The 21,747-nt window shown below is 36.7% G+C and overlaps 3 protein-coding genes across 3 annotated transcripts; 2 read left to right on the top strand and 1 right to left on the bottom strand.

Moving 5' to 3' along the window:
- Window positions 1-1,367: 1,367 nt before the first annotated feature.
- LOC117618977 (agamous-like MADS-box protein MADS3) lies at window positions 1,368-4,380 on the bottom strand. Its single transcript, XM_034348781.1, has 8 exons — window positions 4,192-4,380; window positions 3,156-3,231; window positions 2,989-3,050; window positions 2,798-2,897; window positions 2,282-2,323; window positions 1,966-2,007; window positions 1,767-1,876; window positions 1,368-1,663 (listed from the first exon to the last, which is right to left on the bottom strand). The coding sequence occupies exons 1-8, from the start codon at window positions 4,371-4,373 to the stop codon at window positions 1,558-1,560; spliced, it is 720 nt and encodes a 239-aa protein (XP_034204672.1). The 5' UTR covers window positions 4,374-4,380; the 3' UTR covers window positions 1,368-1,557.
- Window positions 4,381-6,116: 1,736 nt separating this feature from the next.
- Window positions 6,117-11,726, top strand: LOC117617771 (phosphoglucomutase, chloroplastic). Its single transcript, XM_034347306.1, has 22 exons — window positions 6,117-6,545; window positions 6,688-6,753; window positions 6,931-6,975; window positions 7,072-7,164; window positions 7,312-7,364; window positions 7,506-7,557; window positions 7,662-7,730; window positions 7,921-7,989; window positions 8,308-8,430; window positions 8,520-8,569; window positions 8,775-8,853; window positions 8,952-9,016; window positions 9,097-9,164; window positions 9,406-9,524; window positions 9,622-9,696; window positions 9,816-9,931; window positions 10,426-10,567; window positions 10,689-10,770; window positions 10,840-10,886; window positions 10,994-11,071; window positions 11,182-11,287; window positions 11,357-11,726. The coding sequence occupies exons 1-22, from the start codon at window positions 6,180-6,182 to the stop codon at window positions 11,422-11,424; spliced, it is 2,031 nt and encodes a 676-aa protein (XP_034203197.1). The 5' UTR covers window positions 6,117-6,179; the 3' UTR covers window positions 11,425-11,726.
- A 6,939-nt stretch (window positions 11,727-18,665) lies between these two features.
- Window positions 18,666-20,533, top strand: LOC117619356 (gibberellin 20 oxidase 1). The gene is made up of 3 exons (XM_034349286.1): window positions 18,666-19,407; window positions 19,499-19,820; window positions 19,916-20,533. The coding sequence occupies exons 1-3, from the start codon at window positions 18,833-18,835 to the stop codon at window positions 20,180-20,182; spliced, it is 1,164 nt and encodes a 387-aa protein (XP_034205177.1). The 5' UTR covers window positions 18,666-18,832; the 3' UTR covers window positions 20,183-20,533.
- Window positions 20,534-21,747: the final 1,214 nt, after the last annotated feature.

Genomic DNA, 21,747 nt, shown 5'->3' with positions numbered 1-21,747 from the left:
TCATTATATTATGCGCATATGACCAGTTTTATGCTGTTTTATGGTTTTTTAATGTTGTAAAAATGTTCCAATAAAGAAAGAAAAAAAAGGTTGTAAAAATGTAAACGTTATGAAACGGACCCTTAAAATAAAAAGTGATTCTAAAAAAAGAAGTTTGTAACTTAAGTGGTTAAAAATAATTATATCTACACTCGTAATCTTGTGTTTGAATTTCCTCCCTCTCCTCCTGAATATCTGTTGTGTCAAAAGAAAATGAAAACTGAAAAATAGAATGTAAATAGATATAGATAGGTAGGAAGGAATTTTGTTTGTGGATGGATGTCGATATCAGCGGTGGAGAGACCGACAACCCCCCCAATGAAAAGCCAAAGCACAATCCTCGTGGCAGCATGCATGCCGTGGGGTCGAAAGCCAATTCGGAAAGCCAATACGGAACTTGGGAAAAAAAGCAAATGCCGCCTCCCTAATTATCCTTTTGAAAACATTATAGCTCACAGCCTCAAAGTGGGAATCCTTAGGAAAAGATTTTGGAACTTAATTATGCATTCATTGGAATAAAACAATGCACGATCAACCATTTGAGAGATTAAATCATATATATATATATATATATATGAATATGAGAAAAATTTAGTTGCAATGGTGATAGTATTGTTTTATTATTTTTGACTAATAATGTCATGTTATGTGGAAGTGTTATCATGCATGTCATAATGTTATTGATCGAAGATAGTAAAATAGTGTTATCTCCCGTTCCATAGAAGTCTTTCTCCTAAAATAGCCATGGACAAATCGTTTGATTGCTAAATAATTCAAGTTATTTGAGAGCCAAAATTGAATAGAGTAAGTAAGTAACATATATTCCTTCTAAGAGATTATAGAATACTATGGTAGTATGGTCACATGATACATCTTGTACACATGTTATAATATAAGTGAATATTTATAAATACTATTTCCTAAAAAAGGAAGAAAATAAACTATGTTGTCCACTCATATTATAACACATATACAAGATGAACCATATGATCGAACTACCGTAGTATTAATTTCTCATCCAATAAATATGTGTGTAATAAGTTCACCTTGGTGTTTTCAAGCCACAGAAAATCCTCTTATATTACGGAAAGAACAAATTAATATGACATTAAATTTGCAGCTGCTTCCACCCCACACTACACCACCATGCTCCTCCTTTCAATTGATGTAACCGGGCGACTGGTTGATATGGTCCATGTTTCGAAAACGAAAGTTCATAGCTAGTTAAGCTCATGTCGAGTACATATATGATGATTTCTTAGGAAAGTTGGGTAATAAAAAGATAATTTTTTTGGGGGGATAACAAAACAAAAGGAAAAACAATTAACTAGAGTGGAAGAATGTTTCATTTTATGCATCAAAAGAATATGCAGCTAACTTATGTCTTCATTACTCTAAATTATTAATGTGTCAGTAATTAAGCATGTCTTGAAAGTACTAGATAGTTATGCAGGCAAATAAATCGCTTGCTTCGCTTGAACAATTTATACATACATATGTATATAATGTGATGAACTTTTAAAGAAGCCAACCCCGCTGGTTGCAGTTACTCTTGCTCCCACCCACCATGGTCCTCCCTTGATCATCATCAGCTGCTTTTTCTTTGGGGACTGGTTGGTGATCCCTATTTTATAAATTGAAATTTTATATCCACAACCACATTTATCAAATATTATTGTTGGTGAGAGCATATATGAGAGGAAAGGGATATATGATCGAATGTTTACCATATCTGTAAGCGTAAGGTGGGATGCTCTGATTCAATGCGATTGTCTTTTGTAAGTGGAAGCTCTCCCGGACCTTGCAGTGTTGCTTGAGCATGTCCTTCTTCCTCAAGCTGAAATTCCAAAATAGAAACGTGGAACATTGAAAATCATATCACATGGTGGGGCTTTGGGAATTCAATACTAATATTGTTAAAAGTACCTCGGATTTGAGCTGCTTATTTTTCTCTCCAAGATCGTTCTCCTGTCAATTCACACACAAATTATTATATGATGTCGACTTAGAAGGCCAATAAATGAAGAGTATAAAAAGTTTTTTCTTTTCCTATTAAGTTAAAATTCCATCGCCCTTCTAAACATTAGGGAAATCAAACACATTGTATACCCTCGACCATATCTATCTAGTACTCTTTAAGGAATTACGTGTACAAAGTTATGGCCAAATTCCAAAACAGATCAGAATGAGATGAAAATATGTAGCTCCAACTTCATTTGGTTCAGGATGGCGATATTCATACCTTTTGGCGCAGTTCTTCTAATCGATCATACATCATCTCCGTCTGCATATATTATACAACAGCAAGAATGAATCAATAATCATGGCAACGTTGTGATTATATTTATAGCTTAATCCAAGATAGAACAGGATCAATATGTGAAACATATTATGGTCGTGTGTGTATATATATATATATAGGTGGCACTTCATTTTGGCTCTACCATACTTATTGTTTCTTATTTTAGGGGAAAATTGGATAGTTTTTGCTAATGATCCTTATGCAAGCTCGAATCTTGTAAGGGTTTTAAGCAAAATTCAGTTATCCGTACCTTTTTTTTCTTCGTTTATAAAAATCTAAAAGTGTACTATCCTTCAAAAGAATTTAGAAAATATCCCCATTTACCTATCCTCTACTCATTATCTGATTGGCCATGGCTGATATATCTTCCTTTGACCGTGGTAACTAAGACGTCATAGTTAGAGACCTTTGAGTATTTGACAACATATCATGTGAGACTATACATGTTACTAGTACCTTTCGTTGTCTAGCTTTTGAGAGAGTTTTGTCGAGTTGATTCTCAAGATTCACCAGTTCTTTCAGGCGAAGCTTTTCAAGATCTTCTCCAAGCAAATGCCTAAATATGCGAGGCTAAGAATTCATTGCATGTCTGAAAGATTGATGAAAAAAACAAAAAAGCAATAGATTTGAATTATGATATTACATACCTCTCTGAAATTTGAAGAGACTCGTATTTGATCTTTAATTTGGAGACCTCTTGGTATAAGTTCTGCATAAGACAATAAAAAGATGAAGAAAATATAGAAATGAGACCGAGAAAGAAGGCCCTCTCGTTCCGATGTGATAACAACACAAGGTAATTATGAAATAGCACCTGTGTTTCATTCTCAGCAACATTGCCCTGTAAGGAGTAGCAACATTGACGGTACCGCTCAAGAATTTTGTTCACGCTAATCAAAGAATGAACTGAGTTATGACTGAGAGAGTTGCATATATATCAGTAATCATGAAAAGCATTTGTAAAAACATGACTGGATATGCTAACTTTCTTGGCTTTTTTTGTTGAAGAATTTATTTGACATTGAGAACAATCATGAGGCTGGATATACTTGAGATACAGTAATCAATCTACATATGAGCAGAATAGGAAGAGCTCTTGATTACTCCCGCAACCGCAAAAACTTAAATGAACAAGGAAACATGAAGAGGAGCTTATAAAGATACTCTTTATTATTATTATTAAAAAAAAGAGGATCCACAAAGCTACTTAAGACCAAAAGAAAAGCAAACAATGAAGAATATTTAAACTACCTAAGTGCGTGCTGCAGTCCGCAAAATGAAAGCTAAGCTAGTATAATAAGCGACAGAACTCTACCTAAATTTTCCATATCAGAAAAAAATGATGTGATAGGTCGAGCCACAACCGACAGGTCATGCATTCTACCTCCTTGGCAAAAACCAATAAATCTCGACTCTTGAATTCTCTCTCTCTCTCTCTCTCTCTCTCTCTCTCTCTCTCTCTCTCAGCCCAGACATAATCAAAGCAGGTACTGAGGTAGATAAAAAGAAAGAAACCCTAGATATATAAAATCCCAAAGAATAAACTGAGAGGAGAAAGAAACCCTAGCTAGCTAGGATGACGACCTTCAGTACCTCCAGTCAAGACCCATCGGAGTAGCATAGGCTCTCAATACAAAGTCTCCCCCCATCGGAGGAAACAAAATTTTTTGTAAACGAAAACAAGCAATTAGGTTCACCAAATAATCATATATAAACTAAGAATTCTTATATACGTACAAACTTATTTACGATGTTTTAAGAATCAAATGAAACATAACTTGTTAAATAAATCAAGAACAAGGGAATTAATAATTATATAAAAAAACAGAGAAATATGTATATATGTATACTCAGTGCTGCCAAACTCATAGAGCTTGCCACTGCTGGAGGAGATGATGAGGGCAACTTGGGCATCGCAGAGCACAGAGAGCTCGTAGGCTTTCTTGAGCAGACCATTTCTTCGTTTTGAGAAGGTCACTTGACGGTTGATTTTGTTTTCTATTCTCTCCAACACCACTCTCCCTCTCCCCATTGATGATAGAGAGTTATTCTTTTCCTTGTTGCTTTCTTCCTTCCTTTCTTTCTCACTCTAATATTATAAACGTATGTGTATTATACTGCAATTGTAATTGCACCACAAAAAACAAACAAGGCAATTTTAAGTTCATTTGATTTTTTATGGTTTGTGGCACTATCTATCTACGTTACTTTGTGAGAGACTGAGAGTTAGGGAGGGAAGTGACAGAAACGCGTGTCGACTAACGGGCATCGGATAGTGCTTCTTTCCACTGATAACATTATAAAAAGACCCCTACAGCTACAACCAGTCAGTTTAGTCCTAAAGTCTAGACTTTATCATTGCTAGTCTACTTTAACCAGTCTGCCAATAGTATCTCGACACGTATCCGAAGCTCCTGAAACATTAAGCTCACCTTGTACGACATAGTTGGTTTTCTAAAAAGTCCATCGTTTTCCTTTCCCAATTGGTCGTTAGCTTCAAAATTAATAGCTTTTTTTGTCAAGTGCTAATTTTGTTTCTTCCCTAGTAATATCAGTTGCTATTCGGTTTGATTTTTACTTCGCATCATAATTGAAATTGGTATTATTTAATTAGTGCGGTTTAGTCCAATTTTAGTGAAAAAAAATTATGAAACTAGCTGGTCCGGTTTAAATCGATTTCAGTGTGATTTCCCTTTTTTTTTTTTGGGACTGAATTTTATTTATTTATTTTTACAAATTCCAACTAAAGTTTTATTTTTGGGCTTTAAAATTCACAAATGATCCAATTTCATGCAAAGAGAAATGATTGAGTCTAGACAAGAAAGGTGCTTTGAAGTTGGGCTTGGAGAAATACTAGTTATGAGATTAGAAATTAAACATTGGACTTAAATAATTTTAAATTAAATATATATATATTAAATACGCAATTGATTCGGTCCAGTTTTGTAAGGTGTGAATCCAACACCAAAATTGGTTTGAACCGGTCTGGTTTGATTTAGTGCTGGTTTGTTGACTTTTTATTCAACATGAATTTTTCCTATTTTTTCTATTTAGTGCGGCTCTGTGTTCTGATTTTTCAGTCTCAATACCCACCCCTAATTGCTATATTCATCTTAAAAAATTAAATCTTTTTTATTTATTTATGAAAAGGCGATGATTTTAAAAGTAAAATATTACATAAGGTCTTCCACCAAAGTATCTTGGATGATAGTGAGAGGCTCCCGATATGGCGAAGAAACTTCCGAAAGAGTAATGTCTAGCTAACCTATGAACCACTAAATTAGCAGCAACCTGCAGTCCTCTATTAGAAAACCAATCGAAACTAAACCTACAAAATTAAACCCTAGTTGTAAAGGATTACGTTGAGTTGGCAGTTGCTGGGTTGAAGGGTGTAGGGTACACCCAATATGGTCTGGGTTGGGCCTTGATTTGAGTTGCTGGGTGTTAGGTACAACCCCCCACAAACCCAGACCATACTGGGCCCTTGCTTTTGGAGGACTTTTTGTGTGCCTCTAGGCCTCCTAGGCTTGCTGAATTAAATATAAAAAAATAGGAAATTAAAACTGAGCCTGGTATCTTTTTAATCAAATGATAAGACTCTCAAAAGCATATACTACGTAGCTGTCATAATCTAAACCCGGGAAAGTAATCAAATGCTTAATTACCCTTAGCCAATATGACTGCGAAAGTGATTAAACAAATAAATAAGATTTTCTCGAGAAAGTATGGAAAACGAACAGGGGAGGGAAAGAAAATCAATTCACATGATGACATAAAACTTAAGATAAGTGATGATACCCAACGTACATGTGGCATCCATTGATTTTCCAAACTTTGTATGAATCTGTCAGCATTCAGGCCTAGATCTTCCCCAACTTCTTCCATTCTCTCACACATACACACACTCTCCCTCTCTCTCTCTCTCTCTCTCTCTCTCTCTCTCTCTGCCTCCCTGCTCTGCAAACAAAAACTATCAAGAATGGCGCTTTCTCTTAGATTGCACAACCTTCTCTCACCCACCTTCAGACCCAAACCAGCATCAGTTTCAAATGCCTCCCTCTCTCCTCCAAACCCATCTCTCTCTCTCCTCTTCTCTCCTCTCCCACACCTCCCTCTCAGAACCTCACACTCCCTCACCATTAAAGCCACCTCCTCCTCCTCCCCTTCTTCTCCAACAACGGTTGCTGATCAACAGGGCATCGAGGTCTCTCAGTCTATTATATATTGTATAGTCTATAAACTATGTGTTTGTTGTATCATGCATACATGAATGTGTTTTTCTCTGTGAATCTTATTCGTTTTGAGTTTTGGCTTGATTTAACAAATGGGTTTTCTTTTTGTTTCAGATTAATCTGGTTCCCACTAAACCAATCGAAGGCCAGAAAACTGGAACCAGTGGTCTCCGAAAGAAGGTTAGTTCTTTAATCTTTTCGTTATTCTCTTTTGTTTATTTGAATGGACTTAATATCATCAAAAGGAAATCAAAATTGAATACTTTTCTTCCTACATTGTCTTTGCAATGAAACAAAAGAGCACTTTGGCAACTGAATGAGGCCTGATTCTCTTCCCACACAATGTTTGGTTTATAGGTGAAAGTTTTTCAGCAAGACAATTATCTTGCAAATTGGATCCAGGTTTGAATACTTGCACTTCTTTATGGTGTTGAATTCATCTCTTGTTCTTTAGTGCATTGTGGTTTTGAACGTGATTTAGAATTTTCTGCTCTGTAGGCGTTATTTAATTCATTGCCTCCCGAGGATTACAAGAATGGGCTATTGATTTTGGGAGGTGATGGTCGTTACTTCAATCGTGAAGCTGCACAGGTGCTTTTTCAATTTTTCATCCTTTATTTTTTTGAACTCTCAATGCTGCATTAAATTATGCTGTTTGCTTTTTACTTTCAGTCTCCGTTCATTTAAAAAGAAATCCTACTTGCCGTGTTTATAAGTCTTTGTGGATTTGTAATGCAGATTATTATCAAAATTGCCGCAGGGAATGGTGTTGGGAAAATTTTGGTTGGCAAGTAAGTGTCTTGTTTGGAAGATATTTCCAGTGGTAGTGCCTTTATATGTTTGTTTACATCTTGTGATTCTTTTGATTCCCTTCTCAAGTAATACTTTAGGCTTCAAATATATGAGCTAATGATGAACTTTTGTTAATGCAGGGAAGGAATTTTGTCAACGCCTGCAGTTTCTGCTGTAATCCGAAAGAGGAAGGCAAGCCGCAATATACTTTATTTATTTTAGCATCCTGGAACATCATGTATTATTGAACTCATTTGCCCTTTCTCTTCTTTCTAATTAATCAATACATTTTATAGGCCAATGGGGGCTTTATAATGAGTGCAAGCCACAATCCTGGTGGACCTGATTATGATTGGGGTATTAAGGTGAGTTCTTATGCATAGATAATATAAAGAATGGATGCTGCAATATATAATCTGTTAGGATCTAGTCTTCAAAGTTTCCATGTTTCAATTATTTTTTTTTGTCCCTCAATATGTTTCAGTTCTGTGTGTATGCTTTGCAATTTCTCCAAATCCACTACTTCCTCATATCTGACTCATGTTCACTTTCCAGTTTAATTACAGTAGTGGTCAACCTGCACCTGAGTCCATAACCGATAAGATTTATGGAAACACCCTTTCTGTAAGTATCTGGTTTTATGTGCATATTTGCTACATTTTACATTCTGCTACTCGTACTTGTTAAATGCTGTTAGTTTTTTTTTTTCCTGCTTTCATGTCTTCTTCTGGAGTTCAGTGCAGCAAAAGCTCTAGTATCAAAATTAACAATTTGAAAAACAGCTAGTTGACAGATAACAATCTCCAGTAGGAGAAGTTGACCTCTAGTAATATATTCTTGAAGCATAAGCTCCAAAACTTATAACTATGCATCAACTTTCATGTGCTCTTGCCATACGGTTCTCTATTTGATTTGAGTTTGAATCATATAAGTGCAATGCAGATCTCTGAAATAAAGATAGCAGATATTGCTGATGTTGACCTATCTACTCTTGGAGTTATAAAGTATGGAAACTTCAGTGTTGAAGTTGTAGATCCTGTTTCTGACTATTTGGAACTATTGGAGGTGGGAAACAAAAATCATGCATCTTTAGAATTTTTTTTATGATAATTAATCCAGTTTGAATACCACTAATTGTATGGGATTTTGTGCAGAACGTGTTTGATTTCCAGCTTATCAAAAGTCTTCTACAATTAGAATTTAGGTATATTCATCTGCCCTGTACCAAGGATTTTTATGGTATTTGAGTTTGCTTTCAGTCTGGATATAGGTTTATAACCAGTAATTTGTTAGTAACTGGGAATCACTTCCTATTCATTCATGCCATGCTTGAGTGTAAAATTTGGAATAGGGTAGTAGAGGGTAATTTCAAGATTTTGCGTTATTTCTTAATGACTGGAACTTTTCAGGTTTCTATTTGACGCAATGCATGCTGTTACTGGTGCTTATGCAAAACCCATCTTTGTGGATAAGCTGGGAGCCAGTCCGGTATGTTAGACAAATAGGAGAACACGAAAGTGGTTGTACTCTGTATATTATCTAATAACTGTATTCCTGATGAGAGATGTCTGGCATGTCATGTATAGGATTCAATTTCAAATGGGGTGCCTCTGGAGGATTTTGGTCATGGTCATCCAGATCCTAATCTTACGTAAGAGTTTAAAAATTAAATTGATGCTACCTTGCTATTATGGCTGGGCTTTGCTAATTTTGACCTGTGCTGTCAAATAGATATGCCAAGGATTTGGTGAACATTCTGTATAGTGAAAATGGACCTGACTTTGGGGCAGCTAGTGATGGTATGTTAACTGACTAAGGAGGTAGAATTTGTGTTAATGGCTTCATGACTAAAGAAGCATATAGTTTTATTTAGTATATCCTGTTGATGTTCTAAACTTATTTGTACTGATATAACAAGAGAAACCGAGAAAGCATGGAAATGCTGAATTCATAGATTATACAATTTTTTTAACAATTGTTTCTAAGTTTCAATGGACATATCATTTTGTTGAATAACGTACAAATTTCATTTTTGATTAGGGGATGGTGATAGAAACATGATTCTTGGTAGAGGCTTTTTCGTTACTCCTTCAGACTCTGTTGCAATTATTGCAGCCAATGCACAAGAAGCTATTCCATACTTCCGGAGTGGCCCCAAGGTCAGGCACCTATGTTTCCAGCTTTATTTGTCTGCTGTGCATTTTTGTTTCAGAGCAACCATAAATGACTTTGTTTCTTCCCTTTAAAACTATTTAGGGATTAGCTCGATCCATGCCAACAAGTGGTGCACTTGATCGTGTTGCTGAAAAATTGAATCTTCCTTTCTTTGAGGTTTGGCTCTCTTTGACTATTGTATTGATAAAAGTGTAGAATCATAATGTATTTCGTGCAGTGGTTTATTCCTACAAGATATTCCTCTGGTAACATATGATGTACCTTCTTGGGCTCAGGTTCCCACTGGTTGGAAGTTCTTTGGGAATCTTATGGATGCTGGGAAGTTATCCATTTGTGGGGAAGAGAGTTTTGGAACAGGTTCTGATCATATCCGTGAGAAGGATGGCATATGGTATGTGTCTAAATCTATATTTTAGGGCAGTACACAGTTTGTCTACATTAAAAAAGATTTTTACTATCTGGGCTGCTTAAGAGCAAATTCTCTGCTGAAGATTAGCTTCTTGAATCTTTTTATCCATCATGGGATTTCTCACTTTTGCCTTATGTGATTTCCCATTTTCTTCAGTGAAACAGCCCCGTCATATTTGCATAGTGTATAGTATTATTACAGTTCTGCCCAGATATAGGCCCTCTTTTAATTTAGTAATTTTAGTTTCTTTTACCAAAATGTTGTTGGCATACGTGATATCTTGCTCTGTTTCTAGTTCTATATAATCATTATACTATCCCTTTCAGTACTGTTATTTTGGTAATGACACACCTGATCCTTCAACATTTTATAATGTGACCAAGTGTTTCTGGTTCATGGGCATATATTTTTCACCATTCTATCGCAATCAATTGTTACTTCTTGTGTGAAATGACTCATGTATTTACAAATGACAGGGCTGTTTTAGCTTGGCTTTCAATCATTGCATATAGAAACAAAGACAAAAAGCCTGGGGAGAAGTTGGTCTCTGTCTCAGACGTCGTGAAGGAACACTGGGCAACCTATGGAAGAAATTTCTTTTCTCGATATGACTATGAAGTAATCATCGCAACTGCATTTTTAAATCATAATGCACAATCACAGTCTGTACTACAAACCAGATCAATTTGTATTTTATTGGGATAAGTGCAGTTTTTTTAATAAGTGACCCTTTATCCAGGAATGCGAGTCTGCAGGCGCCAACAAAATGGTAGATTATCTTAGAGAATTGATCTCTAGCAGCATGCCCGGTGACAAGTATGGTAAGTTTGTACTTATACTTCTCTTGACACTACCATGACCTTTGGATGCTGAAAATTATCATCCCACAGGAAATTATGTTCTCCAATTTGCCGATGACTTTACGTACACTGATCCTGTAAGCTCCATTACATGTTTTCCATCTTCCTTCAAATGTGACTTCAAGCAACTGAATTCCAGTTTTCTAGATCAACATGTTTAAATCCACTCTCATACAACTTGCAGGTTGATGGAAGTGTGGTGTCAAAGCAAGGTGTTCGGTTTGTTTTTACAGATGGATCAAGGATCATATATCGCTTATCAGTAATAACCTTTCTTCCTTTATTTTTCTTGTGATTTTCACTTATTTATCCTTTAATTTCGAGACCTTATTTTCTATCTAGTGGAAGTAACTTTTAATTTCGTACATATAGGGAACTGGTTCAGCAGGAGCAACTGTTCGAATTTACATCGAACAATATGAGCCAGATGCCTCTAAACATGATGCGGATGCCCAAACGGCTCTGAAGCCGTTAATAGGTTAGTTTACTGCTGTTCTGTAACAAAGGCTGACATAGACTGTTATTCATTTTCTGGGTTGTGCTTTAGATTTGGCGTTGTTCGTATCGAAGCTGAAGGACTTCACTGGAAGGGAGAAGCCCACAGTCATCACATAAGCACCAATAACACCATGACTGGTTTCATCTGCCAAAGTGTTACCCTAAGCTATGCCCGAGGCAGTGAGTTTGGGGAACACATTCCACATGTTCAATTTTGGTCTGCGGCGGGTAGTTCCAGATTTCTGGAAAAATAAGGCCTAATTCTTGTATAATATGGTGTTATATATATATATATATATATATATATATGAATGTGAGAATAAAGATATCGATTCCTTGTTCAAGAGGTGATGCCCTTTTCTTCTCGTTATTGTTTTAAAAAGCACCTGAATTGAATAATACTCAACTCGTAAACTGTACACAGACCAAACAGTGTCTCTCAATAAAGTTTCCAAGCTATACAATGCCATGCCAAAACAGGGGAAAACTGGGGACCTTTGGAGACATGTTTTACCTAGTACTTAAAACACAGTATCATCTGAACTGAATCCCTCTTTAATCCTCTGTTACGACACGATTAAGATTAGCATAGAAAAGCAAAGTTGTAACATAATAAGGGTAATGATCCATTTCGAAGAGAATTCTGTGTACCATAATAAGGGTAAAAAGAATTCTTCACCCTTTTAATGAAAAGAAATTAGCAAACCAGGCACTGCCTCAGTGCCTCTACCGAGTAGCAGTAATCCCACGTCTCTCTCAGAAAGGCAATGTGCAACCCTAGTAGCCATTGGTGCACAGCTATGCCAACATGTCATCACGGTCGTCCCTTTTGGATGCATGATCAGGTGGGAGATTTGATTATATTCTTCTGATCTGAGTCTGACGACCAAGAAACAAGAGCTACTGTGAGATGGATGGATCCTATGGGTTCATCTGAAGCTGATCGGATGTCCATAATATGAAACATCCAATAGCAGGTTCCCGACCCTCCTATATGGGGGCTGACTGTACAGCTTAGACAAGCAAGACTTGGACTTATACCTCCTAGACTAGAGTAATCTCTCTCAAAGTGGCATAATGGCACAGCACGTACGCACTCTACATGGGAAATGGGATATTCTTTGCTTTTTTTGCTTCTTCTACTCAACTATCCATCCATCTTCTAGTATATGATATATCAACCACCACTTCAAAACTCAATCTTCACTTTATAGGGATGTGACAGTCTTCTGGTGTCCTCCACATTTTGCTGGGTGTTTCTTATCACATCAACGGATCTCATGGTTGGTTTCAAGATTTCTTCCATATGGCTCACTGATGGTTTTTTTTCCCACTGATACAATCCATTTCACATATGCAAAGTTGTGCATTTGGGTGGTAATAGCAGGAACCAAGAATGACAGGAATTGGGTCCCCTTTGTTGTTATTCTAGTTGTACTATTGGATCTGTGGACAAAACTGCTATAGGAGGAACACTTCAAACTTTAGTTCAATGTTCTATTCTAGATTTTTGAAGATGACACGAGAGCTAAACCGTATCCATCGATCAATAGCATTTTCTCAAGGAAAGTGAACATAAAATAGATCCAGCCGGCTTTTCTCTCTTTCAAAAGTCCAAACCAAAATCAGCACCAGATTGTCTTTGCCCCCCATTTCCAATATGATCTAAATGTCCCTCCAGACCCACCAGCAAAAATAATGGTACAGACAATGAGAAAAGCAAGCAAACCTTTTAGTGGGATATAGTAAGAGGATGGAACTGTGTTTGTCCTGGTTGTGACACACTTGAAAGTATAGTTGTAAATAGATCCTACCTTGTTGGGTCTATCAGTTTCATGGGATCTTGCTTTTCAACTTGAAGGAGAAACTCATTTGCCCTACTTTTTATCTGCATGACATTGTGACAACTCCACCATCATGTTAGTTGCCTCACTCATGTCCCCAACCCTCTCTCTCTCTCTTCCACCTACTGACTCCTGTCCTCTAGTGAGGGTTTTGGGATGTATAGGAAGTATTTGAAACTGTTGGGACAAATTATAAGTTCTGGTGCTTCCAATTATATATATATATATATATATATATATATATATATATACACACACACACACAGAGCTTTCATTGAGGGAGGAACACCCTTGCAGAGCCCACTCATCATTGTATTTCACTAATCCAAATGGTCTATTTTGTAGATATTCATTCAAAGATCATCTTTACAAAAAATCACTTGAATCCGATATCATTCGGCCACTTGATTAAATTATTGAAATTCAAGTACTTTCTCAAAGCACCGTGTTCATTAATTTTGTTGGTCTTTATTAAATATCTTAATGATTTTGTTGGTCTCAATTAGATGAGATGAATGAATAGAAACACTCTTTGAAAGCAAAACCTAACATGTTTGACCTGATTCTTGAGAAAACTGTGAATTTTACTATAATAAGAACACACTGATGATTATGAGTATAATTACTGATTATGACTGTTAAGCTTTGCTGAATATGGCCACTGAAGACCACACTTGAAAGATATTTAAAGAGTCAAATATTTGATCCCCCATTACACAGACAATGAATTAAGGAACACCACTTGTGCTAATAGTGGTCATCTAATCAAAAAGAGAAGCTAAATGATGAAAATAAAGACTCAATCGATAGTTATTTCTCAAGTTTGGTTTTTAACATGCTGTTACCTTCTTTAGGAATGTCATTCAGTCATTGACTCCGTGATTTGAAACATCAAACCAAAAACAAAACGAAGGAAAGAAAAGAGTAAAATTTCCTCTTCCACTAACAACCATTCCCTTCTTTGTTTTGTCCAAACTCTTCAAACCACTTTACACACTTGTATATATGCATTTCAGATATTTTGTTATGCTCCAACATAATTAGCTAATCCGTACATATTTGATCGGCCCTGCCTTCCCACTTATCAAATAATCCATGAAACAATGGGAGAAAAGGCAGAGACTTCATGCAAGTCAACTAGACAAGCAAGTTAAACTCTACTATTTTTGTTACTTGAAGGTGTGATTCGATCTCAGTGCTTCCAACACACACTCCATTCACTTTTTCAGGATTAAAAAAAACCTTTCTTTAAGATAAATTTGCATGTTACGCCAATTTAGAGATCTAGAATTACACATAAATTTTCTTATATATATACAATTCTTCTCTTATCCGCATTGGAGAAAATCTAAATATATATATTGAATGATTTATGAGTACTTCACGTATTTCAAAAGAAACGTGGTGTGTTTAATCTACACTTACATTTCCTGTTTTACAACGATTAACAATACCGATTCCATTTTTATTGCAACAATTAACAATGCCGATTCCATTTTTATTACCACAATTCTATCTTTCTTATGTAGATGTGGTTCGAAATCCGACATTGACTTTGTAAGGAGTAATCAATTGTCATATAAACAATTACACTAATGTCGTGATGCGTTAGTAGAACTTAATTATCCTTTTGTACCGTACTTGGCTAAATCGCGCCCAATACCTGCATGCGTGGTGTTGGTGGACCTGTGAAGGTGCGTTTGGGACTCAAACCCACCAGCTTGGTGTATGAAGAATGTAGGCAATAGACAAGTACATGCATGCATGTTGTGTGGCTGCTGCTACCCTATAGATCACAGCCATATTTGGGCTGTTTCTGAAATTCTGATGAAATCAAATTTGTTATTTACGGAAAGATTAGCAAGGGCAATATCTCAATCTGTAGTGTTCAATTTAGGCAGTGTTTGTACATGTGATTATGTTTGTCTATGTACCCAAATTTACATTATTTATTTATTGTTGCAGAGAAAAGGCCAAAGGAGAAGAGAGCTTGATGTGGTGGATGTTTTATGACATAGATGCATTCAACACTTAAGTGATATGACTTTGCACTTACAACTAATTACAACAAGGGGCCATGGAAAACTGATAATTGTGCCAATTGCCGACAATAAGCAATCACTGGACTCTCTAAACCATGTAAACTTTTTTAAGTGCACGTACATTTTTAAATTAGTGCATAGCACATATAATAGGACTGTTTAAAATCTAATATAATATGCTTCGATTCAATTTAATTCAATCCAACTTTAATCGATTTGAATGATTTTAGCTTTACATAGGACCAAAATGGCTATACAAACTTGTTCAACCATTTTTGTACCATTCAATTAGTGGTTATACTCCATGCCCCCCCCCCCCCCCCCCCCCCCCCCCCCCCCAAAAAAAACACTGGTTATACATGCAAATGATGTGAAAACTTAGCTACCTGCTTAGTGTTGTTATACAACACGCTTTTCTTGTTATCAACTCTTTCGGTCACACTCAATCAAGGGATAGAGTCACAGAACACATAAATTATGTGAAAAAGCATCAATTTTATATTGCATTTCCACAACTTTGGTCAATTACTGGCTCATAATTTCTTGGAGTGTCCATTTGATTATATTATAATATCTGATTATGTTATAATGTTATTAAGAGTTGCCGACGCACAAGTGACTGTCATTTATTGATAGATTATCAAAGGAAAAAGTGACAGTAGTCATCTTTTTGATTGATCATCAATAGTAGTGCGTAAACGATTATCGATAGTATTTTACAGTTAAATTTGCTTAGATATATAGTCCTGAACTGTATGCATATATTCTGCAGTTGCTAGCTTTTTGGTGTCTCTGGAAATGGAAACCACAAGTAGCTAGTCGACTCATGAAAGGATATCACTTAGAAAGACAAGGACGCATGTTTGTGGCTATACTTTCTTTTGTCACATTTTACAAAGGTGAAAAAAAGGAGAATAAAGATTGCATAGAAACGAAAAAGATTTGATTTCTATTGCCACATAACTCTTTGTCCCTTCTTTTGTATGATTCGTTGGAGCTTCTGCTTCTGCTTCTCCTTCTTGTTGCAAGTGTGACAAATGCAGTTCACCACTTTTCTTTTCTAACAAAATATAAATATATACACACAAATACAATACACCCAACACCCAAAATATATATATATATATATATATAAAATTTTGGGTTTGCTTTTTCTCCCTAAGCATAGACAGCAGAAAGAAATCACGATACTTGTGACTGAGACCAGTTCAAGTTTGACATTTTTGCCGCAAGATGATGTCCTTTTGAGGCCATTTTGTCAATGCACTCTGGAATATTAATTCTTGACCTATAATATCAATTGGGATTTTGTCAATGCACCCCCCCGCCCCCCCGCCCCCCCCCCCATTTTTCTTAGAAACCAGACTTCTAAAAGGTCCACCAGGAGATGTCTGATGAGATGGCACATATGGGGCGAAAAAAAAAACCCAATCTTTTAGTGGAAAATGAAAGAAAGCTATAGCTCAAGTCTGTTGCCGACGATATATATCATATGGCACTCACAGTCACATTTCTACTTCAAGTTGTTGAAGGCAATCAAGTTTCTGAAGGACTGGTGGTTTTTGGTGCAAAACTAATAGGCTGCTGCTCATATTCATATACATGCACACGCACGACAGTGTGCTTCAAACCCACCACCACACCACCACACCACCACCACACCACCAGTATCATGCTGTCGAGTTGCCTTTAATCACTTGACCTTGATTGCCACCTCCTTTACTGTACTACCCACCTAATGGAAGATTTAAATAAACACATTATTAGAATCGTGGCAAGCTATTAATTAATCAAGAGGTAAACGCCCTTAACTTCTTAATTAATGAATTTGTTTTCAATTTTTTATTAAACAATCAAAGTATTTTCTCCCCCACAACCACAACCACTCACTCACAAACGGGTCAATTTCTACTTTTTCCCACATTCAAGACCAATTGAGATTTTAAAACTACATGGTGTATATGTTTACCAAGAAAATTTGCAGGGTGTAAATTGAGATTTTTTATTATGCTTGTTGATCCTGCATTATTGTAGAGCAAATGCTTATGAATCAATACAATTTGTCTCTCTGTGATGCTTTGCTTGTTCATCAGTAATTAAGTCTAAAGTATGTACAAGGCACTGTTCAACTTGTTCTTGTCCATTGAAATCTATTCCAAGGACACCATATATATTCTCAACTGTAAAATCTTTTCTTGGTCCACTCCCTCTATCAACAAAACACACGCGATGGTCATAGCATTTATTTTCCCACTTCATGTTCATTATCAAAAATATTCCTCTCCTTGCATGCCCTTCAAAAATAATATCTCCAAAACCATCTTACTGAGTTGACAGCATGCGGTGATATATCTGTCACCAAATTAGACCCTACAGACAGAGTACTACAGATGGTGACTGTTAATTAAGGCCACCATTTGGTCAGCTATTTCCATGACAAGTCTCTGCATGTTGTACATTAGGCAAATCCTTGTAACATTCAATGCAAGCCCCTAAAATCCATTTTTCACTGCTTGCCTTAATTAGTCTCTGTGTGTTGTTCATCTGGCAAATTCTAGTGACATGCAAGCAAGCCACCTGGTACTTTGCCTCTGCATGTTGTTCCATCTGTCTGGCAAGTTCTAGAGGCATGCAAATCACTATGGCTTGCCAGGGTGCAATGGCATGCAAACCCCCCACACACCCCCTGGCAATTTCCTAGTGACATGCAATGCCAGAGCCCCTAACTCCTTAGCCTCTGTGTCTGTCATTTCTTCCTCTGCATTTGTTTGTCATTTCCTAAATCCTAACGTCGGATTTGCAGCCATGGCCATTATTATAGCCCCTGCTGATTGCAAAACCTCTGCATGACCTTAAATTTTTGTGTCAGAATAATTTTACTATTAATCAAATTTGAAGTGACCAAGTTAAACTTGGGGAATTGGTTACTCAATTTTGATAGCTCTCATAGGAAAAAAAATTTACTATAACAGAGATAGCACTGTTTTGTTATCCCTAATCAATAATACAATGACATATGAAAAAATTATTCTATGTGTCACTGCGTTATTAATAGGGGATAGTAAAGGCTATCCCCGTTACATGTCCTCTCATAGGCACTGAAAATGGTTGGTCCAATTATATGACTTAACAGTATATCGAAACATAATTTACTATATATAGTATACACTCACAAATCATTTAGAAAAGTATTCTTTCTGATTGAAAATAGTACACACAGTATTATTTGCTGGTCTAGTAATGGCACTAAAACCTTTGTACGATTTAGTGGGTGACATTAGCATTTTGCATCCACAGAAGGAAATGCCAAAACACGCCATTGGGAAACGCTTTCTGGAAACGACAATAAAGACAATAACTTCCTTGAAGAGGGTTCGAATTCCCAATTTTGCCTATTGTCAGGCCCCTCACCCTGCAATTTTCCCTCTTTTAAAAGTCCTTTCCTGCAAACAATATAATGTGAAGGAAGAGAGGGCTAGCTATAAGATTCCAATTCTTGTTCACTCATCCACCCAATAACCGGCCTTGGCTTTTCTCTCATCACACTTCTCAGACTTATTTCACTCCCTCCTTCTCCCTGTTTATCAGTCAGCCTCAGAACCAATTCATCCCATTCTCTCTATCTGTTAAGTTAATGCAATGGCAATTGAGTGCATGATCACAACAAGAAGAAGCACGCAATCCATGGCTCAACCCCCCTCCCTAAAAACAGAGCACAAACAAGATGACCAAAAACCATTAGTTTTTGATGCCTCAGTTCTCAGGTACCAGACAGAAATACCAAAACAGTTCATATGGCCTGATGAGGAAAAGCCCTGCGCAAACACCCCTGAGCTCCAAGTCCCTCTTATAGACTTGGGTGGTTTTCTCTCTGGAAACAAAAAAGCTGCAACGAAAGCCTCCACAATTGTAGGCGAGGCCTGCCAAAAGCATGGCTTTTTCCTTGTTGTGAATCATGGTGTTGACAATCAACTCATAGCCGATGCTCATCGCTACATGGGTGATTTTTTCGGGTTGCCTCTGTCTGAAAAACAGAGAGCGCAGAGGCTACTAGGGGAGCACTGTGGCTATGCCAGCAGCTTCACTGGTAGATTCTCGTCAAAACTTCCATGGAAGGAGACTCTTTCTTTTCGCTACTCTGCAGACAAAAGGTCATCCAGTATCGTCCAAGATTATCTCTGCAGTAAAATGGGAGAAGAATTCAAGGAATTCGGGTAGGCACAATGTTACTTTAATTTCCCGTTAATTGATTCATTTCCTTAATTGGTTCTTACCATAATATGATGTTCTTCTGGTTTTGCTCAGGAGGGTGTACCAAGATTACAGTGAGGCTATGAGCACTCTTTCTATTGGGATCATGGAGCTTCTGGGATTGAGCCTTGGAGTTGACAGAGCACATTTCAAGGAATTTTTCGAGGACAATGATTCGATAATGAGGCTGAATTACTACCCACCGTGCCAGAAACCTGATCAAACTTTAGGCACCGGTCCTCATTGCGATCCAACATCTTTAACTATTCTCCACCAAGACCAAGTTGGAGGGCTTGAGGTGTTTGTGGATGATAAATGGCATTCCATTAGCCCAAATTTAAATGCCTTTGTTGTTAACATTGGTGACACTTTCATGGTGAGCAGCAGCAGCATTTGAAATCGTTCTTCTTTTTTCGGCGACTTCATTAAAAAAATTGTTGCTGATTAATTTTGTTGCTGCTTAATTTATAGGCTCTTTCAAACGGGAGGTACAAGAGCTGCTTGCACAGGGCAGTGGTGAACAGCCAAACACCAAGGAAGTCTCTTGCATTCTTCTTGTGTCCCAGAGATGATAAGGTGGTGAAGCCACCAAATGGGCTGGTTGATGATACTTCGTGCCCAAGAATATATCCAGATTTCACATGGCCTATGCTGCTGGAGTTCACACAGAAGCATTACAGAGCAGACATGAAGACTCTCCAAGTCTTCTCAAACTGGCTTCAACAGAAAATCAGCTGAATTTTCACCAAAAGGGTATGGGGTATGGGGTCTTCTTCCTGCCAAAACTATGAGAAAGTGACATCATTGAAGGAGATGAACAGAGGCGGTAGGCCTGAGAGTTTTGCTAAGAGTTGAAAACTTGAAACGAGTTAGGACAAAGGCAAAGTTAGAGGAAAAGCCAGTTTTTTTTTTGTTTTTTTTTTCCTACTGTTTCCGTTGGGTCTTGTAATTAGCTAGCTAGTTTTTCTTAGTGACCAACAAAAAGCCAGACAAAAAAAGTGACATAAGGAACCAATAAACTAAGAGCTGGTTTCACTCCAGTTTTTTTGTACTCTTTTACTTTTATAATGTAGAAGAAAGGTTATAACTTATATATATATGTAGCTTTACCTTTCACACACACTCTCACTCTCTCTCTCTCTCTCTCTCTCTACTCTAGCTTACTAGCTACTAGTTACAACTACAATGTACATGGTGCCATAATTAATTAAGCAGCTTAATTTATCAACCGTGAATTAACAGTTTAATTAAATTGTGACTCAAGTGATTAAGAACAAGAGAACATAATGATTTGATCATGACCGTCCATCACTAAATCCAATGGCCAGTGGGTCGCACTATAACCAATAAGCAATACATGGGTTGGGTTAAAAGGTAGAGAAAAATCCAATGGAAAAGATGGCCCACCCTAATGGATGATTCAGAGTAATAGGATGCTAGAATCCATGGAGGATTGACAGAGCTTTCTTTGTAGTGTATTCATCTGCGCGAAAAACTTTAATTATATGCATTTTTTTCTTGGATTTATTCGTTATTTTTTTTAATACCTGGAGATTTGGAGGCTTGTGTGGCAATATATATATATATATATATATATATATATGTATGTATATATAAAAGAAAGCAAAGGAATACTAGCTAAAATTGTCTTGGTGTTTGTCTTTAAATGCTGCAACATTCTTCGGATGATATTATAAACATATTACAACATTAATTTTGAACATGAGAGATAGGGGTGGCATACGTCTGTCCCCACATGACATGAACCTCGCGTTCATCACATAATTATTGTTTAAGACAAGTTTTGTTACTAACAAGGTTGAAAAATACTATGCCTAGTCAAAGTAACAAAGTTTCTAACTTGTAACCCCGACTAATCGCCTTAGCGTAGCTGGACTGATCCCGTATGCCCGCAGCGACTCCTAAATTGAAAGTATGCATTGTAGCTTGACTTTAATATTTTTTAAGATTCAAAAGTAAACAATGAATCTCATATCGTATTATCTAATTAAATTAGGAGCTTTCCACTTAATATATTATTGAGTAATTTCTTAAGAATGAAGAGGTTTACCAAATCGTCTTAATTAATCTATTATCACCCACCGCCAGAAAGCGAGGTTCTTTATTAACTATCTTCCTTTTGTATTTTTTTCATTCTTCGTATCATCGTGCAATGCTATATCCTATATGATGGCTAAAACTGTTCAATTTTTTTTTAACCTAAGAAAAGAAAAAACCGTTTCTTTTTTCGTCCCATATTTTTAAAGACCATTCATGATTCATGCAGTGTGATAATTCATGGT

This window comes from Prunus dulcis, chromosome 2 (assembly GCF_902201215.1).
Source record: "Prunus dulcis chromosome 2, ALMONDv2, whole genome shotgun sequence".
Taxonomy (NCBI): Eukaryota; Viridiplantae; Streptophyta; class Magnoliopsida; order Rosales; family Rosaceae; genus Prunus; species Prunus dulcis.
Note: the sequence above shows the minus strand (reverse complement) of the source record. Positions and strands in the feature narration are given on the sequence as shown.